Source organism: Sorex fumeus, unplaced genomic scaffold (assembly GCF_029834395.1).
Source record: "Sorex fumeus unplaced genomic scaffold, SorFum_2.1 ptg000063l, whole genome shotgun sequence".
NCBI lineage: Eukaryota > Metazoa > Chordata > Mammalia > Eulipotyphla > Soricidae > Sorex > Sorex fumeus.
Genome location: NW_026606120.1, coordinates 81766849 through 81785757, shown reverse-complemented (window position 1 = coordinate 81785757; position 18909 = coordinate 81766849). Strand labels below are relative to the sequence as shown.

The 18909-nt window shown below is 48.7% G+C and overlaps 1 protein-coding gene across 1 annotated transcript in view; it reads left to right on the top strand.

The window, feature by feature from the left end:
• Nucleotides 1–18909, top strand: part of PITPNC1 (phosphatidylinositol transfer protein cytoplasmic 1) — a 248340-nt gene that overhangs the window by 125468 nt on the left and 103963 nt on the right. The window contains exons 3-4 of the mRNA XM_056126860.1: nt 12089–12177; nt 13933–13940. Coding sequence (XP_055982835.1) covers nt 12089–12177; nt 13933–13940 — 97 coding nt within the window. The remainder of the gene's footprint in view (nt 1–12088; nt 12178–13932; nt 13941–18909) is intronic.

The window sequence follows — 18909 nt, the reverse complement described above, 5'->3', positions numbered from 1 at the left end:
AATTTCCACAATCAAACAAAAAATTAAAGGAAGTTCGGTAAAGAAATACAGCACTGGAGCTGGAAAGTTAGCACAGAGGGGAGGGCGTTTGTCCTGCATGCAGCCAACCCAGGTTAGATTCCCAGCATCTCATAGGGTCCCCTGAGCACCGCCAGGAGTAATTTTTGAGTGCAGAGCCAGGAGTAACCCCTGTACATCGTCGGGTGTGACCCGAAAAACAAGGAAAAAGAAATAAAGCACTGTTGCTTTCAAAACTGGTTGGATTAATGACTGATGTCAAACACTAACAGGTACCAATAATAGAAAGTCTCAAAGGAGGCATTCCATTCTAGCTGTGGATTTCATTGCAGGAACACAGTCTGGCTGGCTGATTTTGAACTAAAACAAAAACAAAGACAAAGAAAAAAAAAAACCAAACTCCACAGCCAAGAAGGATAATGAGTTTTTGTTTTTGTGCAGCACCAAATGGTGCTCAGGCCTTACTCCTGGCTCTGTGCTCAGGGATCACTCCTGGTGGGGCTCACAGTACCATATGGAATGCCAGGGCTTGAAGGGGTTGGCTACATGCAAGGCAAGTGGCCTACCTGCTACACTATCTCTCCAGCCTGAGGAAGTGTATATATCACATCTATAGCCGCAGTTTATAAATATGTATATGTGTATTAAGGATTTTAGATATTATTTATATACACTACACAGCTACAAACATTCTTAGACATTACTCCATAGAAGATATCAAATACCAAGCCACCCCCAGTAGTGTTCAGGGCTTTTTCCCAGCTCTGTGCTCAGGAATCACTCCTGGAGGAGCTTGGGGGACCCTATGGGGTCCTGGTTATCAAATCTGGCTCAGATGCATGCAAGGCAAGTGCCCTATGCACTATACTATCTTTATGGTCCCCTATGTTCACGTTCCAATGTTCCTGGAGTATTTCTGAGTGTTTATTTTCACTGTATTTCCATTGTTTACGGGTGGCATATTTGAAAATAACTGTAGACAGTATTGGAGGGTGAAGAGACAGGAAGATGATGGGAGACACCCAGAATGTTACAAAAACCTGGATTTGGGATGTATAACTGGGAGAAGTGTGCTGGGATATTTCCCTGGACCTCCCTAAGAGGACCCTTGAGCCAACGCAAGAATGGCAGGAGAGAGGGTTGGGTTTATCAGTGTCTGGAGGCAGTCTCAATAGCTAAGCGCTGAGCACAGTGCTTTGGGGGGGGGGGGGCTGGAGAGATAGCACAGTGGTTAGGGCATTTGCCTTGCACGGGACCAACCTGGGTTCAATTTCTCCATCCCTCTCGGAGAGCCTAGCTAGCTTGCTGAGAGTATCCCACCCGCACGACAGAGCCTGGCAAGCTTCCCGTGGTGCATTCGATATACCAAAAACAATAACAAGTCTCACAATGGAGATGTTACTGGTGCCCACTCTAGCAATCGATGAACAATGGGAGGACAGTACTTTAGTGCTTTTGCTTTTTGGGTCACACCCAGCGATGCACAGGAGTTACTCCTGGCTCATGCACTCAGGAATTACTCCTGGCAGTGTTCGGGGGACCATATGGGATGCTGGGAATCAAACCCAGGTCAGCGCATGCAAGGCAAATGCCCTATCCACTGTGCTATTGCTCCAGCCCCGCATGGTTCTTTAAAGGTGTCACAAAGCCATGGCCTACGTGAGCACCAGCAAGTGCTTAAAGGGAAGGATTTTTTTTTCAGATCCTAATTTTTTATGCTCCAAGTATGTTATTCTGACATTCCTCCACCTGACATTAATGAATATCCAACTTGGCATAGGGAGGAACCGTACTTTTAGTTCCTTCGTCAAGTTTAAACTAGTCCATCACTTATAATGTAAAAGGGCCCGTGGCACCCTGGGAGAGGAATGTCCCAGCATGGAGGGAGATTATGAAAACTGAGGGTGAGAAAATTGGTAGGTAACATCACTTTAAAGTTGGAAGAATTTCCAAACGCATCAGAAGAGAGCCAAACCATTACCTGATAGTCACAAGCCTCAGCTACCTCAAGTTAAGCCTTTTATTATAGGTAACTGATAATGGGTCTAAGATGTTTTGTAACTCGCTGAATGGGTATTTATGGAACTCTCCAAGGTGCAACAAGTTGTGCTGCTATGGCAGGAACCTTTTAATAGGTAAGACATGGTCCTTGCCTGCTGATCAAAGAGGATGCTCGGATGACTGGTCCCAGCATTTATTTTCTTTTCTTTATTCTTGGAGGGATAGGGTGGGGGAGGGGGAGGGTTTTGAGTCACACTTGACAGTGCTCAGGGCTAACTCCTGGCTCTGTGCTCAGGGATCAGTCCTGGCAGAGCTCAGATGACCCTCTGGGTTGCTAGGGATCAAACCCAGGTTGGCCATGTGCGAGGCAAGTGCCCTAACTGCTCTACTTCTCTTGCTCTGGACCTGTTCCAGCCTTTCTAAATTCATGGTCCATCTTATGTATGGAACCTGGGAGAAAAAAAATTTCTCAATTTACTTACAATTTTTTGCGGGGTGGCCTTCAGAGTCAAATGTTGCTGACAAATTGATAGATTTCTCACTCATCTGCACAAATGGAGACAGATAAATGTAACTCAGATGGGCAAATAGAATTAGATGTTAGGGCAGGGAGAGAGTGCCGGCGGCCGAACACGTGCCTAACAGCTGTGAGCCCTGTGTTCCCTCACTAGCACCCAGCTCGAACCCTGGTGGGCCCCAGTGCCTTGATCTGGGCACGGGCCTGCACCCCCAGAGGGGAGTCACGTCGAAAGGCAGCTTCTAGGGGTACTGGAGACCCGCAGGGCCTCTGTGTCTGGTCTGAATCTGAGTTCGTTCTGGCCGAAAGGACATTTCAGGGAAGGAGTGCTGATGGCTCATGGAAGCATCTGGAGCCTCAAGAACCGGCAGTTCTGGGACCACCCCCTGGGGGCCAAGAAATGCAGTGATAAACACCATCTTTAAAGGCTACCGGCCTGGTTCATTCTGCTGTCACCACAGCTACAGAGAAGACAAGATTCAGAGTTTCTAGTGTTGGCTAGAACCGCTGTCCCCTTGCACAGTTGTTCTTTTTTTTTTTTTCTTTTAATAGTTGTCCCTTTAAGAAAATTATTTATTTATTTACCTATTGATTTTTGGGTCATACCCGGCGGGCTTACTCCTGGGTTGGTACTCAGGATTTTACTCCTGGTAGTGCTCAGAGGACTATATGGGATGCCAGTGATTGAACCTGGGTCGGCCGCGTGCAAAGCAAATACTGCACCCGCTATGCTATCGCTCCAGCCCCAGCATGGCCGTTCTGAGCCTGGCTCTCAGCTGGTGGAAAGAGTTGCTTCCAAACCATTTCCCAAAGCTGCTGCACCCGTGCCTGTCTGCCCTGATTTCTCTCCCTAATCACTGACACTTGAGAATGTCTGTCTTTCTGATTAAAGCCATCCTAGTGGGTGTGAAGTGGTTTCCAGCTGCATTTCCCTAATACCTCCTGGCAACAACTCTCCCCCATGCCCACTGGCCATTTGTGTATCTTCTTCAGAGGAATGTCTTTTTGAAATTCCCTTTTTTGAAACGGAGTGTAACTTCTTGAAGTGCTATTCGTCATTTTAGCACGCACTCCACTCTGTCAGGACTGTAGGCTCAGGACCAATCCGCTGGTCCACACCTCCACTTCTGTATACCATTGGGGGATTGAGATGCATTAGCGGGTTTCTGAGTCCGTGTAAAACGTGGCTTTCGTGCAAAAGCATCTTTAGTACTGTTTGTGCTTGTCCTGGGCCCTTTGGTCCACTTCAGTGGGACACATAAGTGCTTTTTCTTGGCTTGTCTTCAGAAATCCCACTTTCAATGGGCATCCTTTCAACGGAGAAAGAAGACAAGGTAGGACTCACTCTAGAGGACAGATTCTAAAGCCCAGAATCCTAGGAAGCCAAGGGTGAAGGGGCCCCTCGGTTGCCTTTTCTCTTCCCTCCATCTGTGGAATCTTTGTTTCCCTCTTAACCCCGGGAGAGGAGGAACGAGAGGAGGGTAGGGGTGGGGGCGCCTTGGAGAAAAGATGGGGCCTATTTTTAGGCTTGTTTTTCCATCCCCAAGGCTCATGTTCTTCCCCACCACGGCGGCTGGATTAAGTAGGCTGTGTTGGCAGCTGCCAGTCAGGAGCATTGCCAGCTTCTAACGGGCCGAGCAGCTGAATGTCCGGATTGATGGGGACCTGGAGGACGTTTCTCCTCTGACGTGACCATCCATGGCAGCCTCTCCTGGCCACTAAAGGCCCTCGAGCAGGGGGTGGAGCTGGCCAGCCTGGAGCCCTATGGAACTGGGCCAGCCAAGCCCCTGTACCCACCTCTCTTGATTCAAGCACGGTGCCCCTGTCTTGAAGGGGTTTGAGTCCTGCTTCCTCTTCGTTTTTGTCCGGATTTCATAGAGCTCTCCCTATCCGTGAATTCCATTTCCCAGAGTCAGAGATTCAGACCCAAGAGCTTAATTTTATTTTTTAAATTCTTTTCTTATTTTATTTTTTTTTTGCTTTTTGGGTCACACCAGTGATGCATAGGGGTTACTCCTGGCTCTGCACTCAGGAATTACTCCTGGCAATGCTCGGGAGACCATATGGAATGCTGGGAATTGAACCCAGGTGGGCCGCGTGCAAGGCAAACGTCCTACTTGCTGTGCTATTGCCAGCCCCGAGCTCAATTTCATTTTGAAAGATGCTTGACGGTTGTGAGTGACTTCCCGCATCACCAGACGTGATCTTTGATCATCTAGAAAAGACTGAGGGTGCCCAGCTGTGCACCTGGCACTGTCCTTGGTGCCTAGCACGTAACTGAACCCCGCGGGCTCTTGGCCTTGCAGTCTGAATAGGGGGGTGAGTACGGCACAGGAGCTCTATTTACTCACATATATGTTAAATAAAGAGATCTCTTAGGCTCATGTTCGATATATTTTACTTTTTTGTTTTTTGCGATGCCAAGGATTGAACCCACAGCCTCACTTGTGTAGAACTGAGCCATATCCCCGGCCCATCTTCAACATATTGAAATCACGAATAGTTCTGTGCACATAGGTATGGAAGAAGGAAGAGTGGAAAGAGTGCAGTGGGGGGGGGAGAAATACTCCAGTCCAATAAGATTGTTTTCCCTTTAAGCTTATATCAATACTTAATAACTGGGGCCCGAGCAATAGTACAGAGGGTAGGACATTTGCCTTGCATATGGCCGAGCCAGGTTTGATCCCTAGCATCTGAGCATGGTTTTCTGAGCATTGCCAGGAGTGATTCCTGAGTGCAGAGCCAGGAGTAACTCCTGAGCACTTTCAGATATGGCCAAAAAAAGAAGACTATTTCAGGGGTTATCTTTCTGCCCCCTCCCATTCCTTAACTACTCCCATGGAAAATGAAGGAAGCCGAGGTCAGAACTGACAAGTTTAGTTACAAGCCTCTTGCCAAGCATTTCCCCCTTGGGTCTGCCTCCCTCCTGATGGCAGAGGTGCGGGAGGTGCCGCCCAGTGCTGCCTGGCCTGCTGGCCACTCACTCGCCTGCTGTCCAAGTAGTGCCTTCCAGGAACCTGCTCAAAGCAGGCCTCTTCCCGCACCCCAGCACATACTGTCTTTCCAAGCAGGAGGGCGGGCAGTGGCATCCAAGTTCAGGAAATGCCCTGGGGTGAGCCCTGCAGCTCTGCCCTTCCCAGGTGATGCCCTGGTCTGGAAATTATCCTTCTCTCTTTGCTGCTATATCAAGAATTACATTAAGTGCAGAACTTAAAGACCGGCCAGGATGGCCATTAAGAAGAGTAAGTGCATAAATCACAGACGCTCGGAAAGAGATGGAATGCTTTCAGAAATTGGGGCCAGGGCGATGGCTCAAAGGGGTTGGGGCACAGACTTCACGTGCTAGAACCCTGGGTTCAAATCTCCAGTATTTCATCATTCCCAGTAACTGCTGAGTTGGGCCCAGAAAGAGGGGGGGTTAAAAATCTCAGAAATCACACTACATGGAACTAGAGAGGAATAATGGATTATTATCAAATAGTTGTCAAGTGGTAGTTTGGGGCACAAAGGAAAGAACAGAAGGTCAGAATATCTGGAAGGCAGCTGAGTCTCTTTAGAAAGCACTTAGGAAATGAGTTGCCCGTCTTGGAGGCTGCCCTTGGCATAGCCTGTGCACCAGGCAGGAAAAATTCCCAAGTGAAGCAATATTTTCATGAACTCAGGAGGGCTCTGCTGGGAATGTTTGAATCCAAAATTTCCAGTTAAGACTGTCTTGATCCGATCCCTGTTGAGAAAATGAAATTAGAGACCATTTAGACCACATTTGCCCTGATGATGGACCGTACCTCCTGGGGCCAAAATCTCCATCCCAGATGAGCTTCAGTTCCAGAGTGCGATTAGAGGGTGCTAATCTGCATCGTAAAGCCCCAGAAGGTTCTAACTAATGGAGGGGCCGTGGTAGCTGCGGGGTCCAGAAGTTGTTTATGAGGTCGATGAACACTCTTAACGTGAAAATCAGTTCAGATTCTGTAGGGCCTTGGGGCCTTCTCGCCAGCCAGGCTAAGGAGAATGAGTGAGAGGTTTGTGATCACTCGGCTCTCTTATGTCTGGACACGTGCTGAGACCAGGACAACTCACATCAACAGGGTTTGTCATCTAAGACTTTGATCACTTCTCTTTGTACTCAGTTTCTTTCTTTATTTGGTTTTGGAGCCATAGCCAGCAGTGCTCAGAAATTAACGCCTGGAGGTGCTCAGGGGACCAGATAGGGTGCCAGGGATGGAGCCCTCATCAGCCATGTGCCAAGGCAAAGGCCCTTCCCACTGTACCATCTCTCTGGCCCCTCAATTTTATTGACTTTAACAGCTTGTTGACTTAGCTTTTTTGTATCCCCTGAGATAATAAGACTTACAATCGTGGGAGTATTTATGCTTAAAGATTATGTTGTTACTGAAACACACCCACCACCCAAGGGTCCCTCCCTGCTCTCTGCATTCCTTCTCTGCCATCCCCTCCCTTCCCACCTCTCCTCCCCAGCCTGACCCACTGCTTGGTAAATAAACTTCTGTTCTTCTGTTGCCCGAGTCTGAGCATTTGCTTTCACTTGTCATCTTCTGTTCTGTTGCTTTGTTTCTTCATATTCCACGCATGTGTGAGATCATTCAATATTTGTCTTTCTCCTTTTAAATTCTTTCACTTAACATGCTGCCTTCTGATTCTCGCCAGGTTGGAGCAAAAGACATGATTTCATCTTTCCTTTGAGCCGAGTGGCATTCTACTGGGTGTCGAGACAGACGTACGGTTTCTGTGCCTCTGAAGTTGGGCACTTGGGTTGTTTCCAGATCTTGGCTACGGTACATAGCTCTGCCGTGAGCATAAACACGCAATAGGTCGATCTGAGTTAGTCATCCTGAATCTTCAAGCATGCAGCTAAACATTCAAAAAGCCCATCTTGGGTGAGGCAGGGACAAAAGTATTTGGAGAAACATGTCATTCAGCACTGTTTCTCCAAATACTCCAAGTAGTCAGCACTATATCTCATTGCCTGAGGTCTCTGGGGTGTTGTCCATCTTTCCCCCTGTCTTTGATGCCTGAGGCTGGCCCGGTTGGGTCACTGCGAAGTTTGGGATCTTCTGGGGGACCAACAGGACATGATTTCCGGGCGCTTTCCTCAGAGAGAGCCTCTGACAGTCACACACCTGAGTCTGACTCACAGGCTTCTCCTCAGACCTGTAGGCTGTGTGACAAAATGCATCACAAAGTGACAGCAACAGGAGGGACGATTTCATTCCCTTTTCCTTTACTGTTCCAATACATTGTTGCTGCAGGGTAAAATAAAATTTTACTTTCTTCCACCAAAATGATTTGGATAATGATATTCTTGAGGGAGACCCAGGGCTTGGAGGTTCTGTGAGGGGCTTTGCAATATTCTGGTAACATATTATGGAGCGTCTGATGGGAAAAGGCCCTGAGGGGGAAGGAGGGAGGGGGGGAGAGAGAAAGAGAGAGAGAGAGAGAGAGAGAGAGAGAGAGAGAGAGAGAGAGAGAGAGAGAGAGAGAGGAGCAAAGTGCCTGCCATAAAGGCAGGTAGGAGATCGGGGGTGATGGAACAGAACCTGGGGACACTGGTACTGGGAAATGTACATTGGTAGAGGGATGGGTGTTGGAACATTGCAACAAACAAACACTGCCTTCCCATTGTTCATCGATTTGCTTGAGCGGGCCCAGTAACGTCTCCGTTGTCAGACTTCTCGTTACTGTGTTTGGCATATTGAATACTGTTGGTAGCTTGCTGGGCTCTCCGAGAGGGGCGAAAGAATTGAACCCAGCTCAGCCGGGCTGGCTGCCCGCAAGGCAAACATCCTACCACTGTTGTATGACTGAAATCCAATCATGAACAACTTTAGAGTAAATAAAATTTCAAAAAAAAATTATAAATAATAAAAAGGCCGTGGGCAGAGTGTTGCAGTCCCTGCTTGATTTGGTAGATAAAACAATTCAAATTGGGGCCAGAGAGATAGGACAGTGGGTGAGCACTTGCCTTGCCTGCAGCTGACCCAGGTTCGATCCCTGGCATCCCTCGAGCCCTGCCAGGAGCAGTCCCTGAGCACAGACCCAAGTATAAGTCCTGAACACCACTGGGTGTGACCACCACCCCCACCCCCTGAAAAAAAAAAGAAAAAACAACAACAAAAATAAAGCAACTAAGATTAAGGTTCCTAAGCCTGGAGTTTTGACCGTTTATTGACAGGATTTCACAGTGGATGGAAAATTGGGGATACTTTTCATCTTCCTGCCAGAAAATGATTCTGGCTTTGGAATGTTGTTAGGCGAGGCTTTTTGAAGGGTCTGGGCAGTGAATTCTGGTAGGAGGGGGACTTAGGCTCCACAGTGCGCTGCTGGAGGAGCTTAGTACTTAGGGGGAAGGTACAGTGTGGTGAAAGGACAGAATGAGGCTTGATCTCCTGTCACTGGTAGGGAAACATACGTACTCTGTGTAAGCAAAGCCATGCCTCCTTACTGAGCATCCTACAGTTTTCAGGACTGCACGTACGTTGGGAATGAACCCAGAGAAAGAACTCTCCAGCTCAGTACATACTTTGCCTGCAGGAGGCCCTTTAATGGTTCCATGCCTCTCCTTGAGCACAGAGCCTGGAGTAATTCCTGAGCACAGAGTCAGGACTAACCCCTCTCACCCCCCACCCCAAACAAACAAAATGAAGCACAAGAAACACTTGTCAGGGTATGAAACCTACAACTTCCGACACAATCCCCTGCCAAATTTCCCTGCAACTGGAGTGAAAAGGAGGGAGTGAGCAGTTCTACTATCTTGTCCTTTCCCCAAAGCAAGCCCAGTGCAATTTTTCTGTTCTATGTGGACACCTCGGCTGCGTTCCAACTTCAGGGACTGACTGATATCATCAGTCCTAGGTAGAGTTCCCAGAAACCACCCAGGTCCCCCCATTAACTCTGAAGCCATGGAGATGTCAATAAATGAGTTGTGACAGCTGAGATAATTTTTTGTGGGGGGAGCAGTCACACCTGGCAATGCACAGGGGTTACTCCTGGCTCTGCACTCAGGTATTACTCCTGGCGGTGTTCAGGGATATGGGATGCTGGGAATCGAACCCGGGTTAGCCGTATGCAAGACAAACTCCCTACCTGCTGTGCTATCACTCTAGCCCTGAGATGGTTTTATCAGAGTGAGAAATTTTGCATCTAGGCAACCAGGAGAATTGGTGTGTGAACCACCACACAGCCGGGCTCACTCAGCCCAGCCCAGAGCCCGGCCCTCATCTGACGCTCCCCTTGGAACAGACGCCGCTTTGATGATTCGTTTGTTTTAGCATTGATAAATGGCTTAGCGCGCTAGGTTAGGCCGGGCCAGCCATTGGAAATACCTATTTGTCTTTTAAAAAGCCGGGCCTGGTTGTTGTCAGAAGTAAAAGAAACAATTCGAGAAGACATCTGAAGTACACAGTCTTCTCCCAGCTCTGGGTGTCATTTAAGTTCCAGGGGGAGCTGGGGATTTGAGGTTCTCTTTATTTCTCTAGCCTCGCCCACCCACCCCCCGCTGCTCCACCCATCCCTGGCTGTGGAAGCAACCTGTTCCTTGCCATTCTTTGTTTGTTTGTTTGTTTTGAGGACCCCACCCTGCAGGGAACCTGCAGTGCTTACTCCTGGTTCTGTGCTCCAGGTTTAGGGGACCATATGTGGTGCTGGGAATCGAACCTGGGTGAGCCACATGTAACACAAGCATCCTAGCCGCTGTCCTGTCTCTCTGGCCCCAGCTGGGAATTCACGCTGCTTCTTGATGTCCATCTACCAACTACCTGCCTTCCAATGATGAGGGTTTTTCATCCCTCTCGGAGAGCCTGGCAAGCTACCGAGAGTATCTCGCCCATATGGCAGAGCCTGGCAAGCTCCCCGTGGTGTATTCGATATGCCTAACACAGTAACAACAAGTCTCACAGTGGTGACGTTACTGGTGCCCGCTTGAGCAACTAGATGAACAACGGGAGAATAGTGCTACAGTTGCTCCACTGGAAACCCCCATTCCAGACCCCAACTCTCAACTCCTGGATCTTGGGAAAGAACCACAATGCCAGCCTCGGCTGACAGAGAAGACGAAGAAGCCGAAGGCAGAGAGCTTTGGGGCAACCAAAGCAGGCAGACATATTCCAGAATCCGTATTGCTGCATATTACAGTCGAATAGTTTGGGATTTCTCTGTTCTCTGCTGCTGTGTTTGCCTCCGGAGGGAAATAGCAAATCTTAATTAGTATTTGGTGTACTGAAGACCTTGGGACCGGTGCCCTTGAGTTTTGCTGGGTTTGAGAAGTTATTTTCTACAGCCAGCTGCCCTGGTGTCTGCAAGACTCCACCTTGGCCTGTATCTTTTGCAAGCGCTGCCGCAAGCCCCCACAGAACAGCCCAGGTGCACGCTGCCCCAGTGCTGAAGGCCGGAAGTCTGGGGCAGACCAGTTGGTGGTGGTTTCTGGGGGGCTCTGCATAGCATCTGTTCTCAGCCTCTCTCTCTCTCTCTTCAGCTTCTCCTGCCTGTAGCAAACCCTGAGCGCTCCTGGGCTCAGGGCTGCTTTTCCCAGCCTCTGCCTCCGTCTCTATGCCGCTGCTTCCCCTCTGTACAGCTCTGGCTCAAAGATCTTCTGTCCTCCAGCCAGCCCGGGGAGTTTACGTCCACTCTAAATCCAGGGCAACTGCACTTTGAGACTTTGGGACATCTTGCAGCCACCCTGTTTATTAACATGCGCCGGGGCCAACATGTGATGTTTTATAGCAGGAACTCAAGTCAGGGGCTGTTCTCTTCAAGCAGCTGTTTTCTCCTGGTTTCAGCACTTACTAGAGTTGGCTGCTTTTTTTTCTCTTGCTTTTTGGGTCACACCCGGCGATGCACAGGGGTTACTCCTGGCTCTGCACTCAGGAATTACTCCTGGAAGTGCTTGGGGGATGCTGGGAATCGAACCCAGGTTGGCCGTGTGCAAGGCAAACGCCCTCCTCGCTGTGCTATCATTCCAGCCCCTAGTGTCAGCTGCTTTAATCCATTTGCAGAATAGCGCTCCCACAAATGGTCATGCTGGGGATGCCTGGTCTAATCCCCCTCCCACAAGCACCACCACCAATATGGTCAGGGTGGGGAGAGATTTGGGCTGGAGGGTCCATACCTAGTAGTGTTCAGGGCTTACTCCTGGTTCTGTGCTTGGGCATCACTCCTGGCAGTGTTCAAGGAACCGTATGCAGTGCCAGAGATTGAACCCAGGGATGGGCCGCGTGCAGGGCAGAGTGCCCTTTGCCTGCTCTCCCGTCTGTCCAGCCCACACCCCCCCCAACCCCCGCTAAAACGTTCTTCATTCCTCTCCCGTGTGCCACCCTGGGAGGCAGAGGGCCAGGCTTCCTGGCTTCCTTTCCGACATTGTCTGAGGCTGGAACCATCCAAGGTAGTGGCAGGGAAGGGACATCCCAGAGGGCCTCTTGTTCCCCTTGCGGTCGACTCCCCCACCCCCCACCCCAAAGCTGTGGCACTATGGCAAGTCTCTGAAAAGACTCTCATGGTTCTTTTATTTCTCTCTCTCTCTCTCTCTCTTTTTCGTTTTAGCAAACTGCCTAGCTGGGCTCGAGCTGTTGTTCCCAAAATATTTTATGTCACTGAGAAGGCTTGGAACTATTATCCATACACCATCACAGGTGAGCGCTTTGTATGAGAGGGTGTCGGGGCTATGCCCACACACAACTGCCGGTCAGGGCTTGCTGGTTGAGGGATGGCCGTGTGCTGTGTCCCCAGGGGCCAGTGCTCCTCCCAGCTGAGGGAGGTGGAGTGGGGGTGGGGTCCTGCTCAACCCACCCGTGTGCCTCCCCCTTACCCAAAGCTGCTCAGGAGGTCTGGGGTCCCAACCAACAATTCTGGACCAATAGGTCCGGGGCCTGAGCATGTGGCATGCTAACCACTGTACTACCCTTGGCCCTTTCACACAAACCCCCCTTTCTTTATTTTTTTGTATGTTTGTTTTGTTTTGCTTTTTTGGTTTTGGTTTTGAGTTTTTAGCTTTTGGTGCCACACCCATCAGTGCTCAGGACTTTCTCCTGGCTTGGTGCCCAGGGATCACTCTGGGTGAGACCCAGGGAGCAAGATGGGGTGCTGGGGATGGAATCCAAGTTAGTCACCTGCAGGTCAGATGCCCCACCTGCGATCCTATCATTGGTCCTGCCCTGCCTGAACACCCAGTGATGTTCAGGGTTTACTCCTGACTCTGCACTCAGGGATTACCCCTGGCAGAACTCAGAGGACCATATGGGAGGCCAGGAATTGAACCCGGGTCAGCCGTGTGCAAAGCAAGTGCCCTACCCACTGGACTATCTCTCCAGCCCCACCCCAAATAATTTGAGGGTGTGGTTTGCTTATAGACAAGTTGTTTTGTTTTGCCTATTTTATGCTTCTCCCTCCCAAATATTCCAAACCAACTTGCCTATTTGTGCAAATCTTTTTTCTTTTTAATTTTATTTATTTTGCTTTTTTGGGGTCATACCTGGTGATGCACAGGGGTTACTCCTGGCTCTACTCTCAGTAATCACTTCTGGTGGTGCTCAGGGGACCATATGGGATGCTGGGAATTGAACTCAGGTCAGCTGCATGCAAGGCAAACGCTCTACCCACTGTACTATCGTTACAGCCCCGCAAATAATTCTTCTGGGTCTCTTCCTTCACGGTTGCCTTTGTGACTGAATAAATATGAAGACTTTTAAGATCATTTTTATTCTCACCCAATAGGGAGAGATGTTAACCTTTACTGATACCAAATTAGAAACCTTGATCCAAAAAATTTAGGTTTGGTTCCTGTACTCAAACATGCAAAACTTCAAAAGCCTTTTGGACTCTCATAAAAAGCTCTTATTCCTCTTATTTTTTTAATTTTTAAAAGTTGTTCACAATAATTTGCTACATTTAATATTCCAACACCAATCCCACCATCATTACACCTACCCACCACCCTATTTCAATTGTTTCTGCCCCGACCCCCAAACCCCCAAAGCAGAACATAAATTATTTATTTTGTATTGTGTTCTTATTATTGCTTTTCTACTTAAAAGGTTTCCTTTGTGGTTAATGAAATGCTCCACTGAAATTATTAGTCTTGAATTCTGCTTTCATAATGCCAAGTCTTTGGGCTTTAATTAGCCGTAAACCTGTAGGCTAATTGAATCTTGTCTTACAACCCTATCAACCCAACTACAGAAATATCATAAGAAAGAATTTCAAGAGCGAACATGGAAACATTTGGCATTTATGAAAGTTTAATTTTTGGAAGGTTTCTGTATCACATTTTTAATAATGATAATTTATCAGTATTCATTAGTTCTGTGGTTTTATAAGTGTGGCCTAAATCCTAATTTTGTCTCTCTTTTTTCTTTTTCCCTCTTGTCTAAATGAACATCTGGAACCAGAATACACAGTAAGTCTTATTTAATCATTTTTATACATCCAGGCTAAGATCAGTGGAGTAATTGGAACTTTCTTTGTCCTTCTCATCTTATTAATGAAATATAAAGGGGGTGGAATAATTCACAAGAGAAATAAGTGTGAGCTATTACACAGTTTTATACAATGCAATAACTTGAATATTCTCATTTGTTCAAACTGTGAGTGTTCATTTAAAATGCCTTGCTTGTCACTTTACAAACTTTACTTTAGCTTGTATAGTTAAATAGTTTGACTGATGATATCGTTGAGCATCATAGAAGAACAGTTTCTAGAAATGCATTAAGGGATGATGGCAGTTATCCACGGAAGATGGGGCATAACTTGAGGCTGGGAAGATGGGCTCTGCAGTGCCCTGGAATCCAGGTGCCTCTTGAGATCTTGCTCACATGCAGAAAGAAGGGCTCCTGTCATCTCATGTGTTGAGATATTTTCAGTTGGTGCATTTTTCCCAGTGGTCAATGGGTCAATTAGCCATAGCAAGAAAAATGGTTACCTGAACTGTGACAAGTTGGGTTTGGATCTTACACAAGACCCAAAAGAAAAGAGAGAGACAGTAAGAAAGAAATGGAAGGAATGGCCTAATCGTATCCTTGGCCTGGGCATGGTACCCATTCTACCTGGCACTCTATGGTATAGATACTTCTCAAACAGCAGCATTGATGCGTGAACCACAGATGGTTCCAGAGGCCCAACAGAGACAATATTAGCGTTGCTGGCTTGAGAATCAGAGTGGGCTGGCACCCTCCAGCCCTGCCACCTGCCACTTATTGAAGTTCCTGAGGGACTTCACTTGCATCCAAATGTGATGAACATGTCCTCACTAGTCCCCTACGAAGTTTAAAACACATTTGGAATGGTGGCACCAGAGCCATAGTACAGCGGGTAAGGCATTTGCCTTGCACGCGGCAGACACAAGTTTGATCCGCAGCATCCCATATTGTCCCCCAAGCACCACCAGGAGTAATTCCTGAGTGCAGAGCCAGGAGTAAGCTCTGAGTATCACCGAAAAGACAAAACAATTAAATAAATATAGCACAGAATGGTACTCACTGTTTTCCATGAAATTACGTTGATTCCATCTCAAAGACTGTAGTTAATTATGTCCTTCCTGCTTGGGTGTTAAAATGATAGGGATATATAGATATCTGTTCCCCCCTGCTCCCTCCCCCAGTGTCTGTGACTTCACAAAAATGATGTGATAAAATACACATTCTCCAACTGGACAGTCAGGGGGAGCAGCCTATACATCTAACTTGACTGGCGCCTGAATCGCTTCTTCTCTGCATTGGTGTCGGCCTCTCTCATCAAGCTGAGTGGGGAAGGACCTGGTGATCTGACACATGACTCAGAGGCACCTTCTCTTTCCTGAAAGGCCCTTTTCTGCCTTGTGGGCCAAACCATCCCTGTACTGTGGCAGCCGCTAGACCATGTGAGATGGCAGGGGCGAGGTCAGCTGTGACCCGCCCAGCTGGGTCCAGATACTGGTTCGCAAGATTCCAGTGCTGGGACCCAACAGGCCTGATGGTAGCAGTTTTTCCCCAGTTCCGTGGCTTCGAGTAACTGCACAGTATCCAGAGCAAGGCTTTAGAAACTGCACAGTGTCCAGAGCAAGGCTTTAGAAACTGCACAGTGTCCAGGAGCAAGGCTTTAGAACCCACTTTGACCTGGTTCGTCTAAGCTCACGCGCATGCCTGCCCTTTCTTTCTTTTTCTTTTCTTTTTTATTGAATCACCATGAGATACAGTTAGAAAGCTTTTATGTTTGAGTTTCAGTCATACAATGATCGAACACCCATGCCTCCACCAGTGCACATTCACCACCACCAATGTCCCCAGTATTTCCCCTCCCATCTTCCCCCTCGCCATGCCTCTATGGCAGACAATTTCCTCCATACTTTCTCTCTACTTTTGGGCATTATGGTTTGCAATGCAGATACTGAGAGGTTATCACGTTTGGTCCTTTATCTACTCTCAGACACATCTTCCATCCCGAGCGATCCCTCCAACTATCATTGACTTAGTGATCCCTCGCCTTTTCCCCATAGTGGGGAGCACGTCAGAATTAGCCTCCTGTGAGATCACATGAAATATTCTGCAGGAAGCGTTCATCTATGCTTGGTGCAAGGTAAACGCCTGGGGAGGGGCCGTTTGTGTTTACACACCGGGAAGTGCTAGGAGCAGCCCTTTTTTTTATTAGTGAGACATCATGAGATACAGTTGTAGACTTACAAATTTTTGTGCTTGGGTTTCAAAATTATACAATGATCAAATACCCATCCCTCCACCAGTGCCCATTTCCCACCACCACGGATTCCAGTATCCCTCCCACCCCCATCCCCCCCATCCCACCCTGCCTCTGTGGCAGGCTATAGATCAAAACTCTTAAGGTGGATTAACAGGCACACATTCTAGTACCTTCTGTGCAACCTGCGCTGCAGATCCAGATTGGGGGGTGCTAATGGTCCAAGACCTGATTTGCATGCTTTTCCCCAGGGCTGAGGCCCTCTGCTTCCTGCTTCTCCGAAAGCTGGTATCTGGGAGTCTCATCTGAAATGAAATCAATACTACACAGTTCTCCCGCACACCACCTGGGAGCCTTAGCAGTCGGTCACCTTGACTTGGCCCGAGGGCTGACGTCCTGGTTCTCTGCAAACTCATGACAGTCCTGTGACTTTGGTGGGGATGGGAGAGGGTGGCCTGGAGAAATGAAATGGGAAAGTTAGTTCACGATTCGGTGTTCAGTGCACGTCCTTGGACAGCCCTCCTGGAGACCTCTCTGGCCACTTGTATTCACCTGTGCAGCCTCAGAGGGTTGGGGGGCTCCCCAGAGGATTGGGGGGATCCGTGACCTTTAAACATCGGGATGCCTTTGGTTCTAATCACACTGTGCAGACGTTGGAAAGCACACTTGTGATTTCGCTTCTCCTGGAGAATATGTGGGAACAAGATACACAAAGTTGGGACTGAAGTGATAGCACAGTGGGTAGGGTAGGGCATTTGCCTTGCTTGTGACCGACCTGGGTTCGATCCCCAGCATCCCATAGGGTCCCCTGAACACCGCCAGGAGTAGTTCCTGAGTGCAGAGCCAGGAGGAACCCCTGAGCATTGCTGGGTGTGACCCAAAAAGCAAAAAAAAAAAAAAAGCACGTAGTTGTGATGGGAGCTCTTGCCTGAGTATTACTGGGCTCATGGCTATGTGTGTGTGTGTGTGTGTGTGTGTGTCTGTGTCTGTGTCTGTGTCTGTGTCTGTGTGTCTGTGTCCATTCCTCCCAGATCCAGCCCTTCTTGAGGGAATTTTCCAGGCAGGGCTGCCTTAGTGAAATCATGCAAGAGAAATTTGTTGTTGGCGAGAGTTTGTACCTGCCAGGCCTCTAAACCCAGCCACCTTCCATAGCCCCCCTTGAAGTACCATCACGCTGAGAGGTAGGTGGGAGACCCAGCGTGGTCCCAGCATCCTCACCCGAGACCAGAGGGCTACTGAGCCAGCTGTGAGGAGAGGCAGGCCAGGAGTGGATTTAAGGCCTGGCTGGTCCCTAACTTGGAACCGCCCCTCCCTTATCCCCTGTGTCCCCCAGCAATGGGCCGGGTCTCTCATGGGGTTGGCGCCCTCTTGCAGACCCACGCTGAAGTTCTCCTGTTCCTATGGGCATACACTCCACGTGCCTTTTTTTTTTTTTTTTAGGGTTTTTTGAGGTTTTTTTTTTTGTTTCTTTGGGTTTTGGGTCACACCCGCAATGCACAGGGATTACTCCTGGCTCTTCATTCAGGAATTACTCCTGGTGGTGCTGGGGGACCATATGAGATGCTAGGAATTGAACCTGGGTAGGCCGCATGCAAGGCAAACGCCCTACCCACTGTGCTATCACTCCAGCCCCTCCATATGCCTTTTCTCTCTGCCCAGTTGCCACACTCTTCTCTCTGACTACAGACACTGCCCCCGAGACTCGCCTGCCTACCCCTCCTTGTCTTCATACTTTTTTTTTCTTTTTGGGGGAGGATGCAGGATGTTGGACCACACCCTTCAGTGCTCAGTGTCTGCTTCAGGCTCCGTGCTCAGGAATGACTCCGGGAAGGCTCAGGGGACCATATGCCTTATCAGCTGCTTCCAGGGCAAGCCCTTCCCCCGTACCATCTCCACCCTGTGCCTGTTTCATTTGCTTTCTCTTTGCCTCCTATAGCCCCGCCCCAGAGTACTTAAGTCCTCTGTCCCTCTTACAATGTCCTTCCAAGTCATGTCCTTTCCTGCCAGTTCCCAAAGGAGAGAATTTCCGCACGGCACATGACCTTCTAGGAGGCAGTGAGGATCTGGGTATGCCAGCCAGGAACTCCCTGAGAGGGAGCCCAGAAGCCCGGGTGTCTGCCCCAGCCCCCTGAGATCCAGCTGACTATTCAGCCTATTGCTGAGACCTCAGGCTGTCCTCATTTGTGACAGAATCCAGCTGAGAGAACTTTATGAAAGGGCACCGAGGAGGCCGCATTAGCAGTTACCAAGACTTAAACACTTTCTTATCCCCGAGTGACTCTGTGTGTGTGTGTGTGGCGGGTGGGGGGGTGGGGGGAAGATGTGGAAGTGCCATTTGCAGAGGAAGTGGAAAAAATATCTTCAGCTCAGTTTTGGGGGGCAAGGGGGAGATCTTAATTTCACAATGAACAGTGCAACCATTTCCAGAGTACAGAGCAGACAGCTGGTTCTTAAAAACCTGCCAGTTCTCGTGAAGTTTGTAAAGTCACAAAACAAGGTACCCAAGGGAGCTGGCTGCCTCCCATGTCACTGATTATTATTATTATTATTATTATTATTATTATTATTAATTTTATTTGGGACTAAGAAAAGGCTGCAGTGGAGAGTGAACATAGCTCAGCCCTGGGTTCGTTGGGCTGGGTCAGCATTAGGACAGGGAAGGGGTCTCTTCTCCTCTGCCTGGATTTTGTTGGCTGGTT